General features: G+C 39.2%; 1 protein-coding gene across 5 annotated transcripts in view; it reads right to left on the reverse strand.

The window, feature by feature from the left end:
- Positions 1-6,796: 6,796 nt before the first annotated feature.
- Positions 6,797-23,575, reverse strand: part of TC2N (tandem C2 domains, nuclear) — a 32,648-nt gene continuing 15,869 nt past the window's right edge. For all 5 annotated transcript variants that reach the window (XM_069018107.1, XM_069018103.1, XM_069018106.1 and 2 more), the window contains exons 4-12: positions 21,039-21,203; positions 19,200-19,291; positions 18,522-18,597; positions 17,250-17,350; positions 16,478-16,594; positions 15,430-15,621; positions 13,446-13,560; positions 12,776-12,975; positions 6,797-10,456 (exon numbers count right to left, since the gene is read on the reverse strand). In XM_069018107.1, the coding sequence (XP_068874208.1) occupies positions 10,346-10,456; positions 12,776-12,975; positions 13,446-13,560; positions 15,430-15,621; positions 16,478-16,594; positions 17,250-17,350; positions 18,522-18,597; positions 19,200-19,291; positions 21,039-21,203 (1,169 nt within the window). In that variant the 3' untranslated portion in view covers positions 6,797-10,345. The remainder of the gene's footprint in view (positions 10,457-12,775; positions 12,976-13,445; positions 13,561-15,429; positions 15,622-16,477; positions 16,595-17,249; positions 17,351-18,521; positions 18,598-19,199; positions 19,292-21,038; positions 21,204-23,575) is intronic.

Below are 23,575 nucleotides of genomic sequence, written 5' to 3' on the forward strand. Positions count from 1 at the left end.
CATGCTTTAACTTGATAGTTATGAAGAAAGGTTTATTTGGTTTGATTTACTCCAAAGCATCTTAAAGCAGCCAGAGCACACTGAATAATCAAATAGTCTTCAGAAATCATTGGTATTGCCAGAGTAGCACAAGTGTCAAGCCAAGCTCAGCTCTATTGCTCGTGTGTCAGCTGCCTGCTACCTTTCAGGCTTCTCTGCTCTTCTGGGGGCCTTACTCTGCACACAACTATCTTGTGGTCCTTCTGCCAGTTTCTTCTACACTTCCTTTTGCAGATTCCTCTGTAGATACACACAAACCAGATGCATGAACTCACACAGAGAAGCACGCATCATCTTTCTAATACCCCATACTCATTTGGGCATGGCTTATTCTTACGTCTTCTGCTTCTTTCTTATTCCACCTTTGTGGAATATAGCTAAATATAATCTATATAGGAATATATAGGTATAGGAATATTAGGAATATAACCTAAATGAATAGGTTATCAAGAAAATAAATAAAATCAGCGATGATTCTGTAATTTCTTAGTAACAGACATATTCTCCTTAGGAAAAGAACAGCACTGGAAATGACCTTTCAGAAGTAACTCCATTGGTTTCTAAGGGCCTAAGACCTTACCTTGAGACCTAAACGTTTTACAAAAAATTAGCAGTGGAACTAAATAATATTTTGTTTTGTCTATTCCACAAGATAACATCTTATGAAGAGAACATGACAATAAGTACTCAGTTAAGTCACTTAATTCTGTTCCATTTTTCATGCAGAGCTTCACATACAAATCTTGGAACCATTTATGGCCATTGTTCTTTTTATTTAAATTAATACTCATACCAAGGCAGAAGGTCTAAGTAATTAGAAAACAAACTAGATCATCTGCATATTCATTTTCATCTATAAAAATATCTGTTCATGACTTCTGTTTTGATGGTTTTTTTGCTGTAACACAACCTATGCATTTTAAAAGCTTTCTGTGCCCAGAGGAAAACTCACAAAATCAGCTGAGCAGAGGTTGTATCACAGGTGGTATTAAGAGCACCTAGCAACGCTGCACAACAAATGGAGATGGGAAATTGCTGACCACATTAAACAGCTTTGGAAATTAATTTGACGCTTACTAAGTATGGTTATCAAAATTGGCCTTTGTCCAGAGCATATATTTATAGTAGTTAGGTATTTGATTTATGAACCATAAAATTTGTTTATGAACAAAACCAAAACTTTTATTTAAGCTAGAAACTAAAGACAGAAAGGACATTTGGGATTTTATAGCAGAATTCTTGCTGAAATTGATTAAAAAAATTTCTATTCTGCTCTGTATCTCTGAGAGTATCCGGGGTTATTCGTGAGGCAGGTGCTCAAATGATGTCAGAGCTAATGCTGAGCATCATTTTCTCATAGACCAAATCCTTTCACACCCTTTTTAAACAAAAAGTTGGCATTAGACCACACGTTACTGCAAAAGGAGTCAAGACTATATGCCATTCACACAGTGGCACATTGCCAACAGGAAGCACTGTAGAAAAAAAGAAATGGTTTCAATGTATAAATGAAGTGTAATAAAATATCATAATCAGAAAATCAACATTAGACATGGTAGGCCTAGTCCTGTTATACCTGAACTTGTTTGGGAATCAGCAAAGCTGCTTGTGCGTCAAACTCTTTACAAACATGACTGAAGGGCTTTGAAATTCAGGATATGCTTAATCAATTTCATCTGGACTATACTACAGACTATATTATAAATGTGGATAGGTTGGGGGTGAAATGCAAATAAGTTAATTTTAAAAGTCTCCAGTGGTGCTGCTTGAGTTTCCAACTATGTATTAAAGATACATAAGCAAAAGCTACCTTCTTAAACTTTACCCTATGTGTCCCATTAATATAGAATGTGGGGGGTTTTAAATTACCTTTTACTTGTTACTAAGTCAAAACATGTTCAAGTTCAAAGCAACCAACTGTTCACCAAGTTAAGGCAAATTCAGCTTAAAACCAATAACAGGCTATGTTTTCTTGCTGCCAGTGTTCTGTTCTACATTATTAGCATAGCTGTTCTCTCTGACGAAGTCCTTGCCATCCCCATAGACAGAAATATCAGATTCCAGCTTCTAAGTGAAAAAAAAACTAATGGTACCATGGGATGAGACTTAAAAAGAAAAAAACCCTCAAATTTAAAGCATTTTACTGATTTCAGTATGGTCCCATTTGTTTCAGGAGAGGGAACTGGAACAAATTCAACCCTGGTTGTATACCATCATGGTTTTATTGCAGGCATCTTCATCTTGTTTCATTAAAAGTCACTGTTAATAACTACACTGATGAAAGTGGGCTTGGGCAGTGAAAATCACTCAAAGAGCTTCCAAAATGAGATTAGAAAACAACACTTGCTAAACTTTTTCAATAGTACTTCATAAACTCATATTTCTGGCTGGTGGCCTGATAAGGAACCCCGTGCATACTTGACACACCCCTTGAAATGAAAGGTGCCCAAGGAAGGCGTGATGAGGCCCCTGACTGAGGAAGTCAATGAATCTTTGTTTTAGCTTTTTGTTCATACCTGATGTAATGGAAAGCTTTTACAGGGCAAAGTTTGTGGGACAGAACAGACAGTAAGGAATTAGTGGATTAAACAAAAGGTGGAGATGCTGTGTTTGCTGAAAGTCGTGCTTTATGGTCATACTAACATTGTATTTACCATGTAGACCATTACTGTATCAGAAATAGGTATCTACCCAATGGGTGAATTGCTCAAGGTTATTTCCTCATCAGCAGTGAGGTGAGTGCATCACATTCCCTCTACAACATTAACTTTTGGTCAGTCTTACTTCTGAGAACTGCCAAACTTTCATGAAAGGATTAAAAAGCCAGTCAAAAAGAGATATAATTTTGATGTCACTAAAAACTTCCCATATCTCATTTTTGAACTGCTGGTAAGAACTGTTTTTTAAAGACTCTTCTGCAGGACAGCAGAATAAAGAAGTAAAGAAAACCACCTTCTCATTTATCTTCAGTAATGGTCAAACTTTTAAGATACTCAGGTTATATCTGAGGACATGCTTTTTCTTCAGTATTTTATAGAGATGGTAAAATATTGCTGAGCCATTTAAAAAAAATCAAAGCAGATATTTTCTAGCGGAACTTCCTTGTAATCTGTGATGACATGAGTATTCCGTTCATCCCTAGTGACATGGAGAACAGTCAATCTTTGTCTTCCTTTTCCACAAACATTTGCATATTAGAATATTAGAATTTTATCTCAATACTTTCTCTTTTCCATCTTCAATCACCCAGTACCTTACTCCTTACTCACAGGTCAGATCTTCTTGTTCTTGATATCATAATTTCCTTTAAACTCTCTCCATTTTGTTCTGTATCTGTCTGGAAAGGTGATGACTACAGCTCAACACTATTCTGCAGGTGGGGCTTTCCCAGTAGAAAGTGAAGCAATGCATAACTGTCATCTGTGCAAAACTCTTAACTATGGTCTCAGGATGGTACCTCCCTTTTTCTTCTTTTTTTTTTTTCTTTTTTTTTTGCAACAGTAATATATTGCCAGTTCAAGATTCTTTATTCCGAAGCCCAAAATACCGCTTTCACCCTCTGAAAATGTATCCTGGAGTACATGAAGTTCCTTGGTAATTTGTATCATGGATTGGTCTTCAAATGATGCATCATCTTCCTTTCCTGGAAAACTGCCTTAGTCTCAAATAAGCCAGGAGCTGGATTTGAAGGAGCTAAAGTCTCACATGCATTTTAGTGAGGCAGTCACTAAGAAGTAAAGCAAAATATTCTGCATTTAAAAAGCAAGATGTCCCACGTGATTTCTAGCTGGCATTTTAAGACAGTTGAAATGGAAATAACACCTGCTGAACAGCCCATTTTACAGGCAGTTTTACCTGGGACAGTCCAGTTTCCATTGCACCAGCTGAGGATCTACACCTGAATACTGGATTCATGGCTTGAACTGCCAAAATTCTGAAGTGTTGATGCAGTTGGCATGGCTCATATGCCTTTACTAGTGCTTTGATCTTTTCATACAGAGGGACATGCTTAAAGAAAATGTCTATGCTTTGAGAAATGTGTCTTCAGAGAGACTGCCTTGAGAACTGGTATTGCTGGAATCATGATCAGCACTGATCTGAAAAGATTCTCTGGCCTGTGGCAGAGCAGAGGAAAAAACAGCTGAGCCCCAGGGTCCAGAAGCAGCAGAGCTTGCTTTCACTCATTTATCTTCAAGGTCCACAATCATTTTTGAGCCCATTAGTCATTACAGCCAAATTTGACTGATGGCAGAGATGTCACAGATAATTCTGTCTCCAAAGGTTCTAAGAAAACCCAAGAACATGCAGGTAGGAAAGGGAGAGCCAGTTCCCAGTTTCCCAGGTGAAAGAATAGCTGCCATAAGCTCATCTTGTTCTAGAAATGAGAGAATGCATCACAGACAGAAACTCTGTAATTGTGTGATGTGCAGCAAAAAGATGGCAGAAGTCTACCCTGATTTGCACACCAAAGTTAATGAGCCACAAGGGATGAATCCATAGGAAATCAGGCATAATTAGGTCTAGAGCTCAAAGGTCAATGAACACAACAGAATGAAGCACCATATAAATACAGAGAGAATCCAGTCTCATGACAAGAAGTATTGGTAGAACCTAAGCAAATACTTAAATGCGTAATCATCTGTCCTTAGTCATGTCACATAAAAGCTTTGTCAATAGTTACAGGCATGTTACATTGCTTTGAAAAGCAATGTTTTTTAAAACAAAAGCACTGCTTTTATTATACCTCCTTCACTACCTCCCTTTTAACAATTCACCACCCAACTTGCCTTTACTGCAGGAAAAGAGGAAGCTAAGCATGCATAGTTCCACCTCAGTATTGAAAGGACTAATGATTCCACTGCAGAGGAAAGCCAGCCCTCTTTCAGGGTGTACATGCCCTTTTCTTCTGCTGTGTATCACAAAGTAAGAATCCACTCCTCTCCTATGACAAGTGACAAAGCTTGGCTATATTTAAAACTACAAAGTACATTCCTATGACTGTTTTTTTCAAAGACCTTCAAGATCTTTTAGTCAGTCCTCTGCTTCACAGAAATATGTGAACCATATCATTCCTCCTATGGAAAATTTCTCTACTGAGCCACTCCACAGCTCCAGATAGTTTTGCAAGATAAGGATAAAAATACAATGTGCATCTGACAAGGGATCCCAGTCCCCAGGCTAATGAGTGTTTCCCAGATCATACATGGAGGAGGTACAGGCCTCCCTCCACCTGGAGGTGCACTTTTTTATGACTCTTCCTTGAGCCTTCCTCTGTCTCAAAGGACTGTGGTGCCAGTCAAACAACACTACTGTCCTCAAAGGTCAGAAGCAAAAGCAGTTTGCTCCTTCTCATCACATAAAATGATTTCCTAAGGTAATTTTTGGAGGAGGAAAAAGGCAAATGAAGATACCCAGGTACACATAAAAAATTCCAACTAATTTGTCCCATTGTTGTATTAAATGGTGGTAGATAACACAGAAATTTGGGGAGCACCAAAAGAACCATACCACTGAAGCTGTGAACAAAGGTAGCTCAGAAATGTAGAGCATCAGACACAAGCCAAGGCCTGGGATGAAAGCCTTCTTCTGTAGCTAGTTCTTTAAACAACAAATTACACGTGTATAATGCTAGTCCCAATACTAGGTAAAGAATGGGGAAACATTACTAGAAACGCAGAAAGCTAACTGCAAAAACCAGACACTCTCTACAGACTTCTTTATGCTGAGGGACAAGAGTAGTCTACAGTCAAATCAAAGGAATGAAAAAACTGCACACTTGAATATGGGGGAAAAATAAGCACAGAGGATTTATTTTAAAGACTCTGAAACCTAGGGGAAGAACTGCATTACATTAAGATATGCAGATCCACTTCCATGCTATTCAGTTTCTACAGAAACATCACTGTGAAGACATTTTAATCTATTTTAAAAATAGATACAAAAAAAAGAGCTGTGTGTAACCTTTTGTTAGATAAATCATACCATCACTAAACCAGCTTTGAAGACTGGTTGCTTCTGCTGAACACAGTGGGAGTTCTGCCATGGACTGAGAGACAATGGCCTGTTCCTCACCGCAAGCTAGAGAAAAGAATGTACATGTGCTGGAGCAGTGTTTGTGGAACATGGTGCTGATTTTACTGATGGCTTTTTCTATGCAGCAAGCATGAGATCATGTACAGGGCTGTATTTACATGGTGATGTAATTTTTGCAGCAGAAGCTGGAAAAACAAGGAGGGCATATCATGTCCAGGGTGATATATGCCAAGCTTTCCACAACTATGCAGCCATGTCATATATGTGTTGGCAGGATGAAAATAAGACGTGGGACAACCCTGCCCCAGACTTCTAGACAAGCTTATGTTCTGGCTGCAAAATCGACTCATAACTCTAAAAGGAACTTTCATCAGGCAAACAGTTTTCAAGTCAAATAGCATATGTACTTAATTGAATGCTTACAAAATCACCTTTTGTTTTATACAGATGTTCTGCCAACAAAAGGAAAAACCAGAGATGCCTAATGGATTTAACAACATGGCTCAATTTATGTTGTGATCACATAAGATCTGATGCTGAAATACAATTATTTTCCAAATAATGTTGTATGATAATGCGGTTTACAAACTGTTACACCCACTCATCTTCTGCAGTAGAATATCACTTTTCTTTCCTTAAAAAAATGCCATGGCATGTCACTGAGACGTAAAAACTTGAAAAAGAAATTTGTTGACCTTGTTTACATACAGAATGCTATTAGCCATAAATAAAAAAACCAGGATTGTTTAATTAACCAGTGAAATTATACACACACTTTTTGGAAAATCTGATCAAGTTTAGTCTATGGTTGGTTTCTTAACTATGCAGGCACAGATCTCTGTATGAATAACATTTAATATAAGATCATAATTGTTCCTCCAGTTCATCCACATCCATTTGGGAGCTGACAAAAATAAAACTGGTGCAGCTCTGAACCTCTGCTGCTTTCATCAGAATTGTTTTTGGTTAGGAAGCTGTGTGAGTCACTAAGCAGAAGCAAGAGCAAATCCAACTATAAACCACGTGTGCCTTTTATCTACAAATAAAGTGAACTGACAAAACAGCTTTAACAGTAATTTCAATGACAGTAAACTTGGATGTAACAACCGAAATAGTGACTGAGGATGCTTTAGAGGGACAACGTACAGCTGTGACCACTAGAAGAGTGCCCCAGGACACCTCTTTTTCCTTTTTCTTGCATGTATCCTGGAGTACATGAAGTTCCTTGGTAATTTGTATCATGGATTGGTCTTCAAATGATGCATCATCTTCCTTTCCTGGAAAACTGCCTTAGTCTCAAATAAGCCAGGAGCTGGATTTGAAGGAGCTAAAGTCTCACATGCATTTTAGTGAGGCAGTCACTAAGAAGTAAAGCAAAATATTCTGCATTTAAAAAGCAAGATGTCCCACGTGATTTCTAGCTGGCATTTTAAGACAGTTGAAATGGAAATAATACCTGCTGAACAGCCCATTTTACAGGCAGTTTTACCTGGGACTGGTGCTAGGAACGTGCGTGTATCCCCATGTCTCATGGTTTTTTCAGGACTGTTGTCTAACAGACCAACCATACCAATAAGCTCTAGACCCAATGAATCACCAACAAAAAATGCTTTATGTGACAAAAAGCACAAATGTTGACAACAGTCAACTATTAAGAACTCATTGAATTCTTACATGAATGCACACAAATGCAGAACACGCCAAAGCCAGGGAATGAGCACAGGATGAAGCCGTGCCTCAAAGCAGTTCTTCAGAGTGCTGCAGTACCTGTGTGCATCATGCATGGAGAAGCCTTTTGTATCTATCTCCTCCATGTGGCAGCAGTTAACTCCCCTACAGGCAGCATTACATGAAACAGAGTTTGTTAGCTGGCATTTTCTCACAGAAAAAAAGTGGCTTCCCGCTTGCAGCTCAGAAAACTAGTGCACAGAAATACTCAAGCATCTTGTAGGAGTGTTGACAAGGATCACAGTAAACATTCTTCCCTTCCACCTCCTTCTTCCCTGCCATATCAAGAAATCCTATTTAATAAGACAGATACAAATGGACAAGGCTTGTTGATCATGAAGCTGTATTTCAATCAGGAAGCACTAAAACTGGGAACATAAATCATGGATCTCTAGAGTAACTCTGCATCAGTCCAGACTATAGGTGAAGGTTGTTTTTTCCCATTTTCATGTGAGATGCTGAAAAATTTCCAGCCTTGAACACTTGCTTCTGAGACCTTGATGCACCCTATTGAAGCTTTCCAAGAGATGAATAGCAAGTCACAGTCTTCTTACATTTTTAGCAGAAGATTGGAGTTTAGCAGCATCTCAAAGTGAAGTTCAATTCCTACTTTACATTGGTATAAACAATTAGGAAAAAAAGAGGAATGTTTTCTGTTCATAGCTTTTATTATAAACAGATTAAATATTAACATAGGAAAAAAAGAGACTAGTTAGGCCTTTAGAAGGGTAGGTGTCCTAAAACAGCCCCAGAAATCCATTTTACACAGTATGCACTGAGTTGGAAACTGCAGAATCACTGCTGTGGTAATTAAAGTCTACAAAACACTGGGATATTCCCTGTCCTCTCTTTTAAACAGAATGGCATTCTGCATCAGGAAAGAGTTAGTTTGCACGGGTTTTTTACTGCCACAATGACTAATAAAATGTTCAGCCACAATGAAAAAAAAAATCCATGTATTCAAATAAAGATACTCCAAAAATATCAGTTCAGCCCACTTCCTTTTTTCATTTCACCCAGCAGGCCAGGCTCCTCCTGACTGTTGTAACTGGCTGAAAATTATCAGTGTCAGTCAAGATCTTCTGGGCCTACTGGGAGCTTTGCAAAGAGTAAGAGCTAGAAGTGATGTTTGTTCTCCAAGTGATATGCAAAACCTTTTTTCAGTTTTCTTAAAATGACTGGTCGAAAAGCAGAATATGTCTGAGTCTGTAAAAATCCTTCTGTTTTCAAAATACCAAATTTCAACAACAATCTGGATGGTTGAAGTTTAAAAAGTTTCAATTATCAATTATTCAATTTTTTAATCAGGTAGTTAAAATAGTGCAGAGGTCTGTGCTTTTAGATTTATACATTATCAATTATATACTTGGTCTTTTCCCCCCTTAAAAATAACTGTGAATAAACACCTGAAAATATTGGAACTAACAGAAAATATAGTATTAGGATTTTGTTGGAAAAATACCATTTGCAATAAAAAATATAGTCATTTCTTCTTAGTAGAAACAAGTAATGAAAATGTACTCCCACATGTAATTTTTTTAGCATCCTAGACATGTAACAAATACTTCTGCAGTAGCAGCCCATCCTTTAACCACAGTCTGAATCCTTTACAGTGCTGCATTTTAATTAACATAAAAAAGCACTTACGTGAGTAAATCTTTGCTTACTCCTTTGTACATGTTAGCCTGTGTTTTGGCAATGTAAGCAAATGCTAGAGCATGTTGATTAGATAGGAAGTGGTTTACATATAAGTTTTCTATGTAAGAAACTAATCTAAAAATACTGGCTCTGATCCTAGGCAGGGTCATTGCCTCTTTGTACTATTCCATTGATTCCAGCCACAATTTACCCAAACAGAGCAAGTCTGGAGGGCCCCTCTTTTAAAGATCACTAAGTCAGAGAAACTTTTATCTTTCCATCTCTCTGTTTTGAGAAAAGGATGGGGGCAAGCTCAAGCTACAGGCTTCTGAACAACCCTTCATCCAAAATGGAGATTAGAAAAGCCTGTGGGTACTGCCTTACTGTGTACTTCCCTTTACGCCTTCTCCTACTGCCGCAGCTTTCCCACTTGCTTGGACATGTGTTACTGTGATCCAATGGTGCCAACAACCCCAGAGGCTCACAGGTACCCAGAATCAAGCCACTGACCTGACCCATACCCTGGACTTTGGAGTCTACCAAAGACAAGACTCCAGATGAGCATGATGTCAGTGACTAGTGTGAAATAGAGTTGATTCAAGCTGCTTCTCTCCAAAATTGAATTTCTGTGCTTTTATGAAGCCCAAATGGGGCAAACATCTTTTTTTCAAGATGGATTTTGTGAAATCAAATGAGCACTTTCTCCAGTTCCTAAGTCTTCTTTGTAATAATATTTAGCTGGTATTTCTCTTGGTGAAACTGAATTTTCCCTGTTTCCACAGAGGCATGATGCAGTGGATGACTTCTGAAGAACTTGCATAGACAGTATCTTTCTTTTTATTTATACTATTTTAGACAGCATATGGATTTTCATAGAAAAATCAGTTCTGAATTTCATCTCCAGTCTTCAAGATGGACCAATGCTGTACCATTTAACAACAACTTTTTCAGGATTTGCAATGGTATCTTTCCACTGCTCTACTGCTTCATTGTTGCTGCTGTTGGGACTTAACCAGATCTGCATTAAGGAAAAAAAAAAAAAAAAAAAAAAAAGAGTTTACATGATATAACAAAAGCCCAGCCTTTACTAGTTCCAAATAAATAAAGTGTAGAACAAGATACAACGTATAGATTGTGACCAAAGCATAACAGCAACAAATACAGTTCTGCTAGTCCTAACATATCTTGGCTTTCAGCTGGGAACACAAGGAGTCTGTGTTTAAATTTAGCCTCTCAAATAGTTTAGAGAACCCACTACATAATAATGTTTCTGTACTTAATAAGATGTTTTAAGTAAAGCATTCCTTGCTGTATTCAAATGCACGTGCTGGGGTCAGGGGCTCACCAGGCCAGTGGTGTCTCTGTGTGTCTGGATACAGTTGGCTCCAAGCCATCCAGCATCCGGCACGAGCTGTCCAGCCTTTTCATGAGCATTTAAAATTGCACACTCCCACAGCCAGGGCCAAACCTGCATTCCACAGAGGTTACTAACATGCCCATACCACACATAGTCACGTAGTAAGAGTCCGTTTCTTCTCAGTATTCAGTTAGTGGATAGTGGCCATTAAATGAGGAAATGAAGCACAACTAGGAAATTTTCCCCCTTAACATTATCACCAGCCTCCATTGCCAAAAGAATTCTGCTTATGTAAGGAGGTAGCGTTATTTACAGGACTCTCTTTCCTCAAGTCTTCCAAGAATGAGTCCTTTTAAGACTTCTCAGAAACCTTGACCATGAAGTACATTTAGCCTATACTGCTGGGGCATGAGTCCTCCAGAAGTGAGAATAATGTCTTCCAGAATACCACAGACAGCTGATGTTTCATCCACAGAGATTCAATGTACATCTTGCTCATGATTAAAGACATGCCTGTAAAAGCAGCCTAATCTAAGTATTGTCTGCTTAGAACAGCATCCAATTAAACATCATTCTCTGAAGAACAAAGTTAATGGATCCAGCTATATCCTTTTTTTTTTTCCAGCTACCCAGCCAATTGCTCAAAGTACATTTTTCCCTGAGCCATATTTTATGTCTTCATGTGTTATGTGGCAATGTCTGCCTTCATGAGCTAAAACAACCTTTTCCAAATAACCTCTGAGGAGCACAAGTTTTCCTCCCCTGAAAAATAATATCCACGATTAAATGTAACTCATCAGATTATCTCACATATTGCTAAGTGACTGCAAAATCATACCCAGTTATTTTGCCCCCAAGGTATTACAACTAAAAATAACAATTTTTTTTCTTTTCCTATTTCAAATCTAATTCTACCAACAGGAAGATGGGACAGGTGCAACATGAGGCTACAAAAAATGGAGGAACTTCACATAACTCTTGCTGGCACATCATTTCTATAGCTTATAGCACAAAGGCATCTTCTGTAGCTGCATGTCTTCAGCAGGCAAAAAAACCATCACCAGAATGAGACAGTATAATTTTTTGTACCTAAGGACAGCACAGTCCTCCATTTGACATGAGACGTTACAGTTGGGGTCTCCAAATCAAGTCTACATTATTAATTTATGCATATATTAAAATTCTGTTACTGCATCTAACTGGGTCAGGAAGAGCACAGAGCATTAAAAACAGCAATGGCTCACTATACCAAGAAGAAGAGGAGAGACAGAAAGGACAGGATGATGGTAAATTAGAACAAGCAGGGGAAAAGGATGGAGAGAACAATGAGACCAGACTACTAAGTTTTATGGTGGTTAAATAAATATGATCACAGAAATGCTTTCAAAGAGATACTACTGAAGTTGTGTCTGTTAAAAAAAAAACTTTAAAAAAAGCGAAAAATATTTTGTGTTTGGACACTTATACTATTACTTGATCATACATAGTTAGACTATTGTACTGACTTTAGTATTGTTTTACCCAGGAAAGCAGTCTCATTGTAGTGGTGTACACATTGTACCATTGTACACATCCCTGTTGTGAGTGTATTGTTATGGTGAGCCAACACCCCCTTGCTGTACAGGACACTGTAGGTTATGGAGCTCCTGTGGGTGCTACGTTTGTTTTCTTTAGCTTTAGAAAGCTAAAGGCAAAGAGGAGATCCTATTTCTCTTGGAAGGAATCTGTCACATAGTAATACTCCACACAAAACTGACATTAGGATTTCTTTTTGAAAGAAAAATCAAATGTCAACTCCCATTCTGATGCTGGTGCATGTTTAAGAGCTCAGTACCATTCCTGCTTGGATTACATCCAGAAGAGTTTAGTAGAATTTACTATTTTATGTTGCCTCATTTAAAGTATTTTAAAATTCATACCAAGAAACCTATGGAACTAGATTTTAAGTAAAGGATATCAGGCTATTTAGCAGAAACCAACCTGTCCTAAGAAGTGTTTTCTTCTCATCGAGCTTCTGCTGTAGAGCTTGATTAGAAAGCTAATTCCTTGTTCTGCTTGGCTAACTGGAAAAACCATCATTTCTCCCCACTTCACTTGGCCATTAGTGGACTTCAGAAGGCGAGTCTTCTTCTTATAGATGATCCCCTCTGTACTAAACATTCCGATTTTCACAAAGAAATCTAGCACAACAGGGAAGGAAAAAGGCATAGCACACAAAGGATTACTCACAACACACCCAAAAGGGAACCAACAAGATCCATATGTATGGTTCAAATTGCATCAATTTCTCAAAAGTCTGGCCAAAAGAACTGTACAATAGCTTTCCTGACTAGTCACACAGAGTATGTTCAGTAATGTTGAACTGATTAACACAGTATCCAAACAGCAAGTGCAAGCTAATGCTCTTGTATGTCAGGATTAATACTAGGATAAAAATCTTCCAAAATACATAAACACATATCTTCAAACCAAACAAAATATAATCAAGTAAGACATCTGGGGAAACAAGCCTTGGCAATGGAAATCTACCACACAATATGTTAGTCTGAGGCTTGTAAGGAATGTTATGAATTGCCAACCCATTTGCGCAGCAATTTACCTGTTACAAATGCTTTTAGACAGGAGGCATGAAACAGCTGATGTAACTTACTTGATGACAGTGGCGTAGATGAAACAGGAAGGTTTTGTGCTTCAAGAATCTGTAACTGTATCCTCCTGTTTATTGCTTGAAAACAAGTTCCTATTTGAAGTTCTGGACGGCACACCTACAAGCAGAAGAATGTTGCCATAACATCTGGATTAAGTTGCTTATAAACTCAGGAAACACAGGAATTTTGTCATATGTTGGGCTTCCACATTTCTGTCTGGGATTTCCTGGAGAGAAATGTAAGCATGTGTTGTATACAGAACCTGCAGATGCACAGTAAGTGCATCTTGCACTTGTCATAGATGCAGTACATGTGCTCCACTGATGAGCTGCTTATGTGTGGTGCACATATGGCCCTCATGGGCTGTGGCCAGGGATACTGGGCAAAGAAACTAGTCCTTGGTTTTCACCTGGTACAGGTTCTGCAGTGGTAAGAGCAGATACTCACAGGGGAAACCAGACGTGCCATTGCAACTTTACTAAACTGGGTGTGGAAGCGAGAGACCGTGTATGCTCCACTCACACAAAAACCTTCAGAGTTCCCCCTCCCACCCTTTTGAATTTTGCAATATGGAGATATAAGCAATGTTTTCCATAGATACTGTCACTTAATGTCATGATTGCTTAGGGCGACTGCATACTGTGTAGTTTCCTGTGTTATGAAAGTACTCATGTTTTACAGGCACACACACATAGTATATGTATCGAGATCTCCAGTCTGATTCTTGGGGGGGATTTTTAGAATTTTTGCCAGGGGCAAAGTTGCACTGAGTCATCCTCATTGCTCTCCTGTCAGACTCTAATGTCCTCAGAACACTGTAAGAGCAGCAGGAAACAGCCAATGGAGACCCACCTTTCCTGACAGCCTTCATTTAAATGGACTCTGCTAGTCTTTATTGCCTTCAAGTTTTAATGCACTTCAATGAACCAAAATGCACTAAGCAAGAGAGCAACAGGTCAGATAAAGAAAAGTCAGGCTCCAGTTCATCAAAGAGACCCAAATTCTCTTTGTAGCTCAGCCACAAAACTTCTGTGTCGACTCTGAGCTTTGGTTTTCTATTGGCAGAGAGGCAGTTTGCTGCCTCACAGGGGTTGTAGGGGATGAATCCCAGAGTATCTGGAGGGCTCTTGGATATAATGGTGAGGAAAGCCAACACAGACTGAGGAACTATGAGATGATTCAGAAATTTACACTGAGATGAAATGCTTTATAAACCACCTTCCTCTGTCACTTTATCTGACTGCTTTTGAAGCAATATGGTTTTTCACATTAGAACTAAAAAATGTCAAGTGTAACTTATGTTAGAAATCAAGAGTATCATTCATATTACTCAGACACACTTAAATAAAATTTGCTTTTGAATTGCTAATTCAAGTTTAATTTGCTGAAAATACAAATGTCTAGACACAATCTATAAAAGAAATAAACAAAGTGAGGGTAGGGGGAAAGGAAATCCCACTGTGAGAACCACCTGCTTCTTATTACATTAATGGAAATGAACTGTCTGAATTATTACTTCACAGCATGCAATCTGAACATTAAATATATGGCTGTCTTTGCAGTTTGAGGCCACTGGAGATCTTAGCACTTTTCTTCCATAAAAAAAGCAGATTCCATTTGCTCTGAGCTCTTGCTGTGAGTCCTAAGGATCTTCTGATGCTTTTTTGGTCAGAAAAGACAATTACCCGGTGTTCTTTGCTGAACATTTCCCCAGAATGCCCCTCCCTCAAGCTGTGAGCCATGGTGTGGAAGAGCTTGCTCCAGCTCTTTTCCTAGAAACATCTGCAGTTTATGACCAGAACAGTTTTGTGCAGAGTTCAAAAGTCTGCATTTTTTCCCCATCAAAATGCCTTTCTCCAAGGAAGTAGGGTAAACGGAATAAAAAAAAGAACCCCTCTAGTTTTTACTCCTGAATTATTTTACTTTCATTTCCAGCAACTCTTTCTAGGTGAGATAAGAACATACTTCCACAGTATTGGCACTTACAGGTGCTTTGGAAGGAGGAGATATATCCAGCCAATGACTCGACTCCTGTGAGCTCAGCTCCCGCAGTGCCAAGGAACATTCTCCAATAGTTTTTTTCCTGGGAGTCTGTGTCTGGATTTTAAATACCAATCTGACAGCCTGCAGGCTTTGCAGTTTAATAGCAAAAACAAAAGTTTCCATAAATTCAATATCCTAGAAAGAAAAACAGAGGAGTAACATCATTATTTTAAGAGAATCCCACTGAGCCCAAAACCGAGAAACCAAGGCATCCTGGTTCTATTGCCACTGCTCCGACTACCATTTTAGGTTGCCATGGACAAGTGTGCTTTTATAGGGCAAAGTCCACACACATTCACCCCCTCATTGTCACACCCTGACAGGGGTCAAGTTTTGGATTATTTTTCATTACCATAATGAGTTGTGGCCATCTCTTCTGGAGCTTTACAACAGCACACACACATTGTCATAACAGATTCTCTAGCCTTTTGCTACAGTCTCTCCAGCTAATTTTATTTTCTTTCACCTTTGGTTCATATTATGGGAGATTTATGTTGCTTTACCTTCTACCCCCTTAAAATTCCTTTACCGCCACTGTCTGGAATCTTGTCCCATGTGACCAATTTTTACTATTTTCTGTAGTGACCAAAGTGTGAATATTGTCTCCTGACAAATCAGAGGCAGTACATCAGCTACCTTCCCTGGATGAGTGTGTACCTACAGGTATGCCCCGTCTTCCTCTGGTCCCCCACCACGGAGGTGCTGAGGCCAGCAGCTCATGGTTCAGTCCCCTATGAGCATATCTATCCTGCCAGCTTGTGAGAGAAGGAGGGCAAGAGTACAATGCAAGAGAGGATACAGGAGTAGGAAGTGAAATAAGGCTTTTAATAGGATTTTGAGAAGTTGGGGGAAGTACAACACACCTGGGCAGCTACCAAGGCAAATATGGCATAGGAGTGGATGTTTGGCCCATTTTAAAAATCCATTTACATGTCACATTCAGTTTTTTTGGGGAAAAGTATTTCTCAGTGTTTTTCATGCCTCTACTTACACTGCAGCCCTCCTTGGCAGAAGATTTGAAATGCACTGGCTTGGGCAGTGTGAGAATTCCCTTGACACAGATAGGAGGATTTTCCCCACAGCTAGAAGGCCAGCTCAGGTCTTTGCACTGCAACATTGAAAACAGTCCGTTTAGACAATGCAAGACTTTTACCATTTGATGTAGTTATAGGGTCTACTTAAAGTTCCATTGGCTGAAAGTTATTCACAGTTCTAGGAAGTATATAAAACAACCAGCATAACCGTATCACATTTGCTGACAAAAAAGCCACAAGAAGCTAGGTGTCCTCAAAGTTGTGTTAGGGCTCTGCCCTGAAGGAACTGTTAAAGTCATAGAATCACAGAAGCCACTTAATTGCTGCCTCCACAGTTGATCCCATTTACTGCCTTCAGATTTCCACAGGAAAACGTCCACAGCAGGACACGCCTATGACCAGCTCAGCTCTCTAGTCTGTGCTGAACAGTTCCTCTCTTCACAACCAGAGTGCATATTAACATATGTATAGTAATATAAGGAGATATCTACTACTTCTTCTTACTGACTGCAGCAGAACAGAGATTGCAACAGAAAAAAAAATTAAAGGAGAGGAAGATGCTTTGAAGCCTAGTATTACATTTGACTGAACTTTGTTTATATTAACACAAGTAATTTTTTTTTTAAAGTATTCATTAAAGTAACAGAGAGACAAATTTTATGACAATTACCAATTAGCATAGTAGAATAGTCATTTGAATAAGTAACCAACTTATTTATATTTGCTTACATGTAAAACTGTGATCCAAATCTGTTCTACAGATGAAACATAACACAACTTCACATTCAGTCTTCCAAAGTCTCGTTCATCACCTGATAATGTAATAGTATCTATGGAAGAAAGCCAATTAATATTTTTAGAAGTAATGCAGTATCTTAAAAGTTCATTCCAGAAATAAGGGAACTCACTAGTAGGTGGGCTGCTTATCTTTGCAAACTTCTCCCAAAATAAGTTTGAAATATTTTAACACCTTCATTTTAAGGACAAAATATCCACCAAGTCCAGTACCCTGACCTTCTGCATAGCTAAAAGCCTTCACATTTCATAGAATAGAATCATGTAATCATAGAATATCCTGAGTTGGAAGGGACCCTTAAGGATCATAGAAGTCCAGCTTCTGGCCCTGCACAGGAGACTACGCCAAGAATCACACCATGTGTCTGGGTTATCTCAACTGAATTTATTAACTTGTGTTATACTCAAACAACTTTTAGAAAGAAAAAAGGCATGTTCCTGAGACACCCAGAACACATTTATATCCTATCACTTCCCTTAATCTCTTTCACTGTTAAGTTTATAAATTGGCCTCCTCTTTATCTTTCTCAAACTTCAATTCCTGTCTACTACACATTTTATTATTATGCTGTCTCCAAGTCAGAAGAGCCATTTAGTACCCAGCATTTCTCTGTCATGACTGGAACCAGGTCATTGCCTCAGTCTTCTTTTTGAGGAGACTGGGTCAAACTGACTTCTAGCAGGGTGACTTTTGTGGGGACTTGATTAATTTTTGAGGGTTTATTTTGCAGTAGCTCCACTCCTTCAGCAGTCTTTCATAAATAAGGATACTGGGTTTGTATGCAATATTCTTGTCTAATTACCACTGTAATATGGGTATTGGATTTCAGGCACTTCACAGAGAAAAATACTGATACACGAAAAAGGACTAGACCTGGGACCTAGTGCTGCATCCTATCCTAACACAGTGTCTGTAATTTCTTAGTTCACTTGCATAGTAAATTGAGGTATGAATTTCTCAAAAGCATGAGAACTTCTCAAAGTCTCATTTGCTCAATCTCCAGACAACACGACAGTGCAAGCCCAAAACTCTTAATTTCAAATTGCCAAGTCATCTCCAGCTGACCTGCTAGTCAGATTCATCTCAAAAAAAATCCCCAAAAAACCAAACTCCAAACAAAAACATCAACAGTAGAGTAGAAGCAGCTTAATGTTTCATGTGCAAAGGGAAATATTTCATTACAAGGTAAACAAACAAAACATTACCCAGACTCCTGTTACTGCCTTGTGAATCCTTCCTGGAAGAGGTACTGCTAGGTACACTGGAAACTGAATCATATCTCTGGGGACAGGAAAAAAAGAGTCACTAAATTCAGAGCAACAGATGCAAAACCCAGAAACTATACCATCAGACAACATATGATGAAAATGAAATACTGAATTTCAAATAATTGCCTCATTCCCTGCTAGTTTCTTGATCCAGCAGCATGCAATTACTATTTTGATGCATTAGAGGACCCATTTGACCAGCAGAGATTTTTTTGCTCATGGAATATACACAACTTTATTGCTATGTAAGACATGACTATTAAAGAAGAAATAAATAAACACAGTGTTTTGTGTCAATGGAAACTTCCAGTGTTCCACTTTTCAGCTGATGGGAGAAACCACAAGATGATGAACCATGACATGCTGTCTCTCCTGTCCTGCCTAACAGCCTACTTGGGTTTCTCAACAGCCCTGCTGGGCCAGAACAACAAATTTCAGAGGAGACACCAGGAAAAAGCCTCTTCGAGTTGGTCAAGATGTTGAACTTTTCCCTTTAGTCCTCTCAGTGCACAGTGCAATGCCCTCCAGTATTTACTTTGCAAACACAATGCAACGGGAACAGATACACGGAGTAAGCTGAGTTTTCAGCATAATCTTGGTGACAAGGGAACTCACCTTCATGAATCGGTGAGGTGGGCTCCTGAGATCAAACATCGAACGGCTTACATCAAGTGATCCAGGCAAAGCACTGGGTCTTAAATCACTAACTAATAAGACAAAGAGAACAATAAAAATCATGTTAGCTTAATTGCTAGAAAGAAAACTCAGCTAAGAACAACTTTCACGAACTATTGGAAAATATCTGCTCAAGCCTACAGGTTACAAATGACCAAAATGGTTTAAAGACAGTATGATCTGCTGTTTCTAGTAACATTTTCCAGGAACATGGGGATGGGACAGGGAGGAAGAGAGGCTTTTTCAAAAAATTAAATTTTTAATGGAAAAAAAAGTCAATTTTTATGTGGGAAGTTGTTGATAAAAGAGCAGAAAGGTTTTAACCATAAAAATATGTTGTTGACCAATAATAATTAGAATTTCAGAAAAACATTTATGAATTTATTTTTCTGTTTGTGTAGAGTTTTTTTTTAAAGATGAAGAGAAGGAGCTTCACATTACAATTCAAGACTTTAATTTCGTATCTTCCAAATAAACACATTCCGTAGTTCTAAACCCACACACATGAAAAATATCATAGCACTCACTGCAACAAACTAGGCTGAGTTTTGCTTTAATAGTCTATACATGCACATGAAATTCTAAGTTCTGAAACAGCTGTCAAAAAACTCTGGAGGAAAAAGGCATTTTAGAACTGTACTCTAGACACATTAGAATAACCTTTCTTGTGTTTACACTTACTAAGACAAAACTAGTAAAGTGTTTACTTAGTTTGAAGAGAAATGGAAAAAGAGATGATGAGCTGAAGGGAAGATGTTCAAGACAGTTTAATAAAACCCATTTGGCTCCCACCACAGGTGCTTACAAAGCCTAGTAAAACCACATGTGTCAAAGGCTGCTGAAATTCTATGTGCTTTTTTGTTCTCTTAAAAAAAGATACAGAATAGTCTTTTCATGTAGTCTCTGTGGTGATTCAGAATTATTTTAAAACAGGACACAGACTGAGACATTTTTCCCCAGCTGAAAATAAGCACGATATGCCATTCTAAATAAAACATCTTTAAAAACGCGAGCTGTTGCCAGCTTCCGATTTCATGGAGAGGGTGTACATTTCTTGGAGTGTTTTGAGTTTTCTGAATGCATTTGCCATAGCAATCACAAGCAACAACTACTCATCTACTTCAGTCTGAACAGCGTTCTTTATAGGATACATACACCAACGAACAGCACAGAGGACAGTATTTACCTAGATAGCCAAACACCTTCTATCTAAACTTTTACTATCTCACAGCCCTCCCTCATTCTTACACACAGAAGTGGGGACATTGCTGCAGCTTCAAAAGCGAACTACAAAAAAATCTGGCATATAGCATCATGCCCCATTTTGCACCTGTGCTTGTCATCTGCTTCTGAATGTTTTTTGGTGCTTGTTCCTCTCCCCATATATGTACTCCTCAGGCACACCTCCTACTCAGCATACTGCCTGGCTTCCTTTTTCCATCTCCCTCACTCTTACTGGTAGCTGAAATCTCCAGTACTGCATCCTGGTTTGGATTGGAGGCAGCTATGGTATCTCGTTTTGCCAATTTGTCTACCTTTGTGTGATGCATGCAAGCCTTGTTAAGCCCCCAAAAGACAGAAAGTAACAGTGCAGCTGAAAATTAAGCAGAGCTGGCTCTGCAGATTGATTCACCAACCAAGAAGTGTCTTGCACACAGACCAGCTTGGGAACTGCAATAACCAAACAAGTCTCCTGTAGACTAATGGCTTTTATTCCGCTTACCTATGAACCCTGAAAAAGGGAGTAAGACAGAAAAGCAAGGGTGAGGGCCTTCTCACCTGACCCATATAATTTCCTACTATCTGATTTTGCTTGGAAGCGCCTGATGAGGTCTGGTGAAACCCGATGCTCCAGATAGAAGGGGTTGTACACGTCATAGCTGGGCCACTGGTACACGCCGTGCAGTTCTGCCTTCCGCTCACCAAGCGGGGCTCTGCCTGACTCTGTGGAGCACAAGTAAACATCAAATGCAAGAGTTCCAGACATAACACATGCTGCCTGACTTCCTAAGGCAGGCAGAGTGCCTTCAGGGCAAAGGACAAAATATTTCAATATTATCTACTTTGGGTAAAGGGAAAAAAAAGAAAAAGAAAACACACATTCACGTTATGTCAGGTTTCCACAGTGTGTGAGCAAACACTGGAATTACTATGCATAGTAAAAAACTATGTATACCCTCTCTTGGGGTTTTGCAATAAAAGCCCAAGTAGTTAAATACAGAAGGCTCCAAAGACGGACAGCAAGACAGAAGTTAACAGGAAAAGTAGCACCATGTGTACAGAAAACCTCCAATTTATTTAGTTCCCCACCCCCAGCATATTCTTACTGAACTAACAGATCCCCAGACCCTGAGGAAGATCTCATAAAGAAAGATAATGCAGCTTGTGACTGCCGTCTCCTTATCTGCTTTCCATGGGAAGTCTGTCCATGGTAAAGTCACTGGTCCAACATTACTTGAATTGTTGGCTGAGGCATAAGTAGACATATCTGAGAATGCTTTTGAATCCCAGCCCTTTACTCAGCCCATAGTCATTTCAGAAAAAACATGTATGTCTTGGTCAGCAAAATGGTGAAGAACACTCACTGCTGTAGTGTTCTTTACTGCCTGGCGTGAAAAGGAGCCATGTGTAACAGCGCATTAGAGAATGGGGTGACCTGGATTCTGCCAAACTCTGATACTTGCTTCCTTCATTTCACCTCCCTGGACTTCAACCTATCTCTTAAAAAGTTCTTTACCCCGCAGAAAAGGGCCTTCAGTTCTGCAAGTGTGTTGCACCATAAGAGGCAAAATATCACTGCTCAAGAGTCCTCTCCTGCATGTGCTAGTAGTAAAGTAAAAAAATAAAACACTGAGGCGGAACACGGGCAGTGATAAAGCAAGAACTCAAGTGCAATGGGCTTGAGCATGATGAAAATCAGGATGAACACTAAAAGTCAGGCCACAAAGAATTGCTACACAGCAGATGACGGAAAATCCAGTGTTCCAGACCAGGAGCACACTTCTTCCTGCTAGCTTACTTCTGTGAGAGCATGAGACACACTGCAGTGAGCACTGAAGAGAAAAGCTGCCAGAACTTAATTGCTTTCAGAAGGGTTGCCAAGAGCTTACACTGAGCATGTCCTGTTTCACTAAAGGAAAATGGCCAGATGTGCACAGAAAATGGTGAGGAACTGAGAGCAGAACTTGGACTTCTACAGATATTTAACAACAGTCTAAGAAAAAAGTATTCTAAAGACATTTTTTGAGTATGCTGGTGCTTTGGCTAATGTGAAGAAAGAACGACAGCACACTTCACTGTACTTAGTAAATCTCCCTAAAAAGTAAACACTGCATTTTTAAACACAACTAATGCAGCTTAAAAAGCTGTACTTAAAAAAATCAGCATTTATATTTGGAAAGAGAAATTAAAGTTTCCTACTTGATGTAAGAGTCACTTTTCAAATATCTGTTCAAACATTTAAAATATTTGCTCAAGAGAGACAATTATGAAGAGTTAGGTCATCCTGCCTATCAGCTTGTACCCTAAGGGCCAGTCTGTATACCAGGTCCCTCAGAAATGATCAGGAAGCAGAATTCTCAGTGTAGACAAGTCACTGACTGTTAACAGCATGAACAAGGAAAACATTAATCTAAAGGCTGTTAGACACATCTTCCTTCTCTCTGGAGAACATCCATGCCTCAGAGTCCTTGATGAACTTCTCTGTACAGTATCTTGAACTTCTTGGTACAGTATCTTGAGGACAAGATAAAACAAGAGATAAGGCAGAGCCTAAACCTAGACCCAGTAAGGAAGGGGATTATCAGGAGCATGTCCCGCTTTTCCATAGCATATCCAACTATGGATTTACAAGAACTAGCTCCTGAAATAGCAGGCAAGTGGAGGGGTGAGGCTGAGAGATGAGGGGGCATCACATGTTCCACCTCCAGCTCTTCAGTTGCTGTTAATGGCTGGTGAGACATCCCAAATAAAGCCCACTAGAAGTTGGGGCACAGAATGGCCCATCTGTACTGAACAGCTCTGCTAGGCTGCTTAGCTTGGCTATGGTGCCAGTGGTACGTGCAACAGTAGGTGGGAGGAAGTCTGGTAATAGGCCTGCGGGAGCAGGAAAGATGCAACAGCAGGGACCTAGTGAGAAGAGGGAAGGGTGGGAATAAAACCACACAAAGGCAAAAAAGTTAGTTAGGTAGTACTGCATTAGTTATTATGCAACATATGGTTGACTTCTTTCAGTTATTAGGGTTTTCACCTTCAGAAAGGAAATACAGTCACATGGGACTAACAATGTACTACCAGCTTATCATGTCCTTGAGGCA

This window comes from Aphelocoma coerulescens, chromosome 5 (genome assembly GCF_041296385.1).
Source record: "Aphelocoma coerulescens isolate FSJ_1873_10779 chromosome 5, UR_Acoe_1.0, whole genome shotgun sequence".
Classification (NCBI taxonomy): domain Eukaryota; kingdom Metazoa; phylum Chordata; class Aves; order Passeriformes; family Corvidae; genus Aphelocoma; species Aphelocoma coerulescens.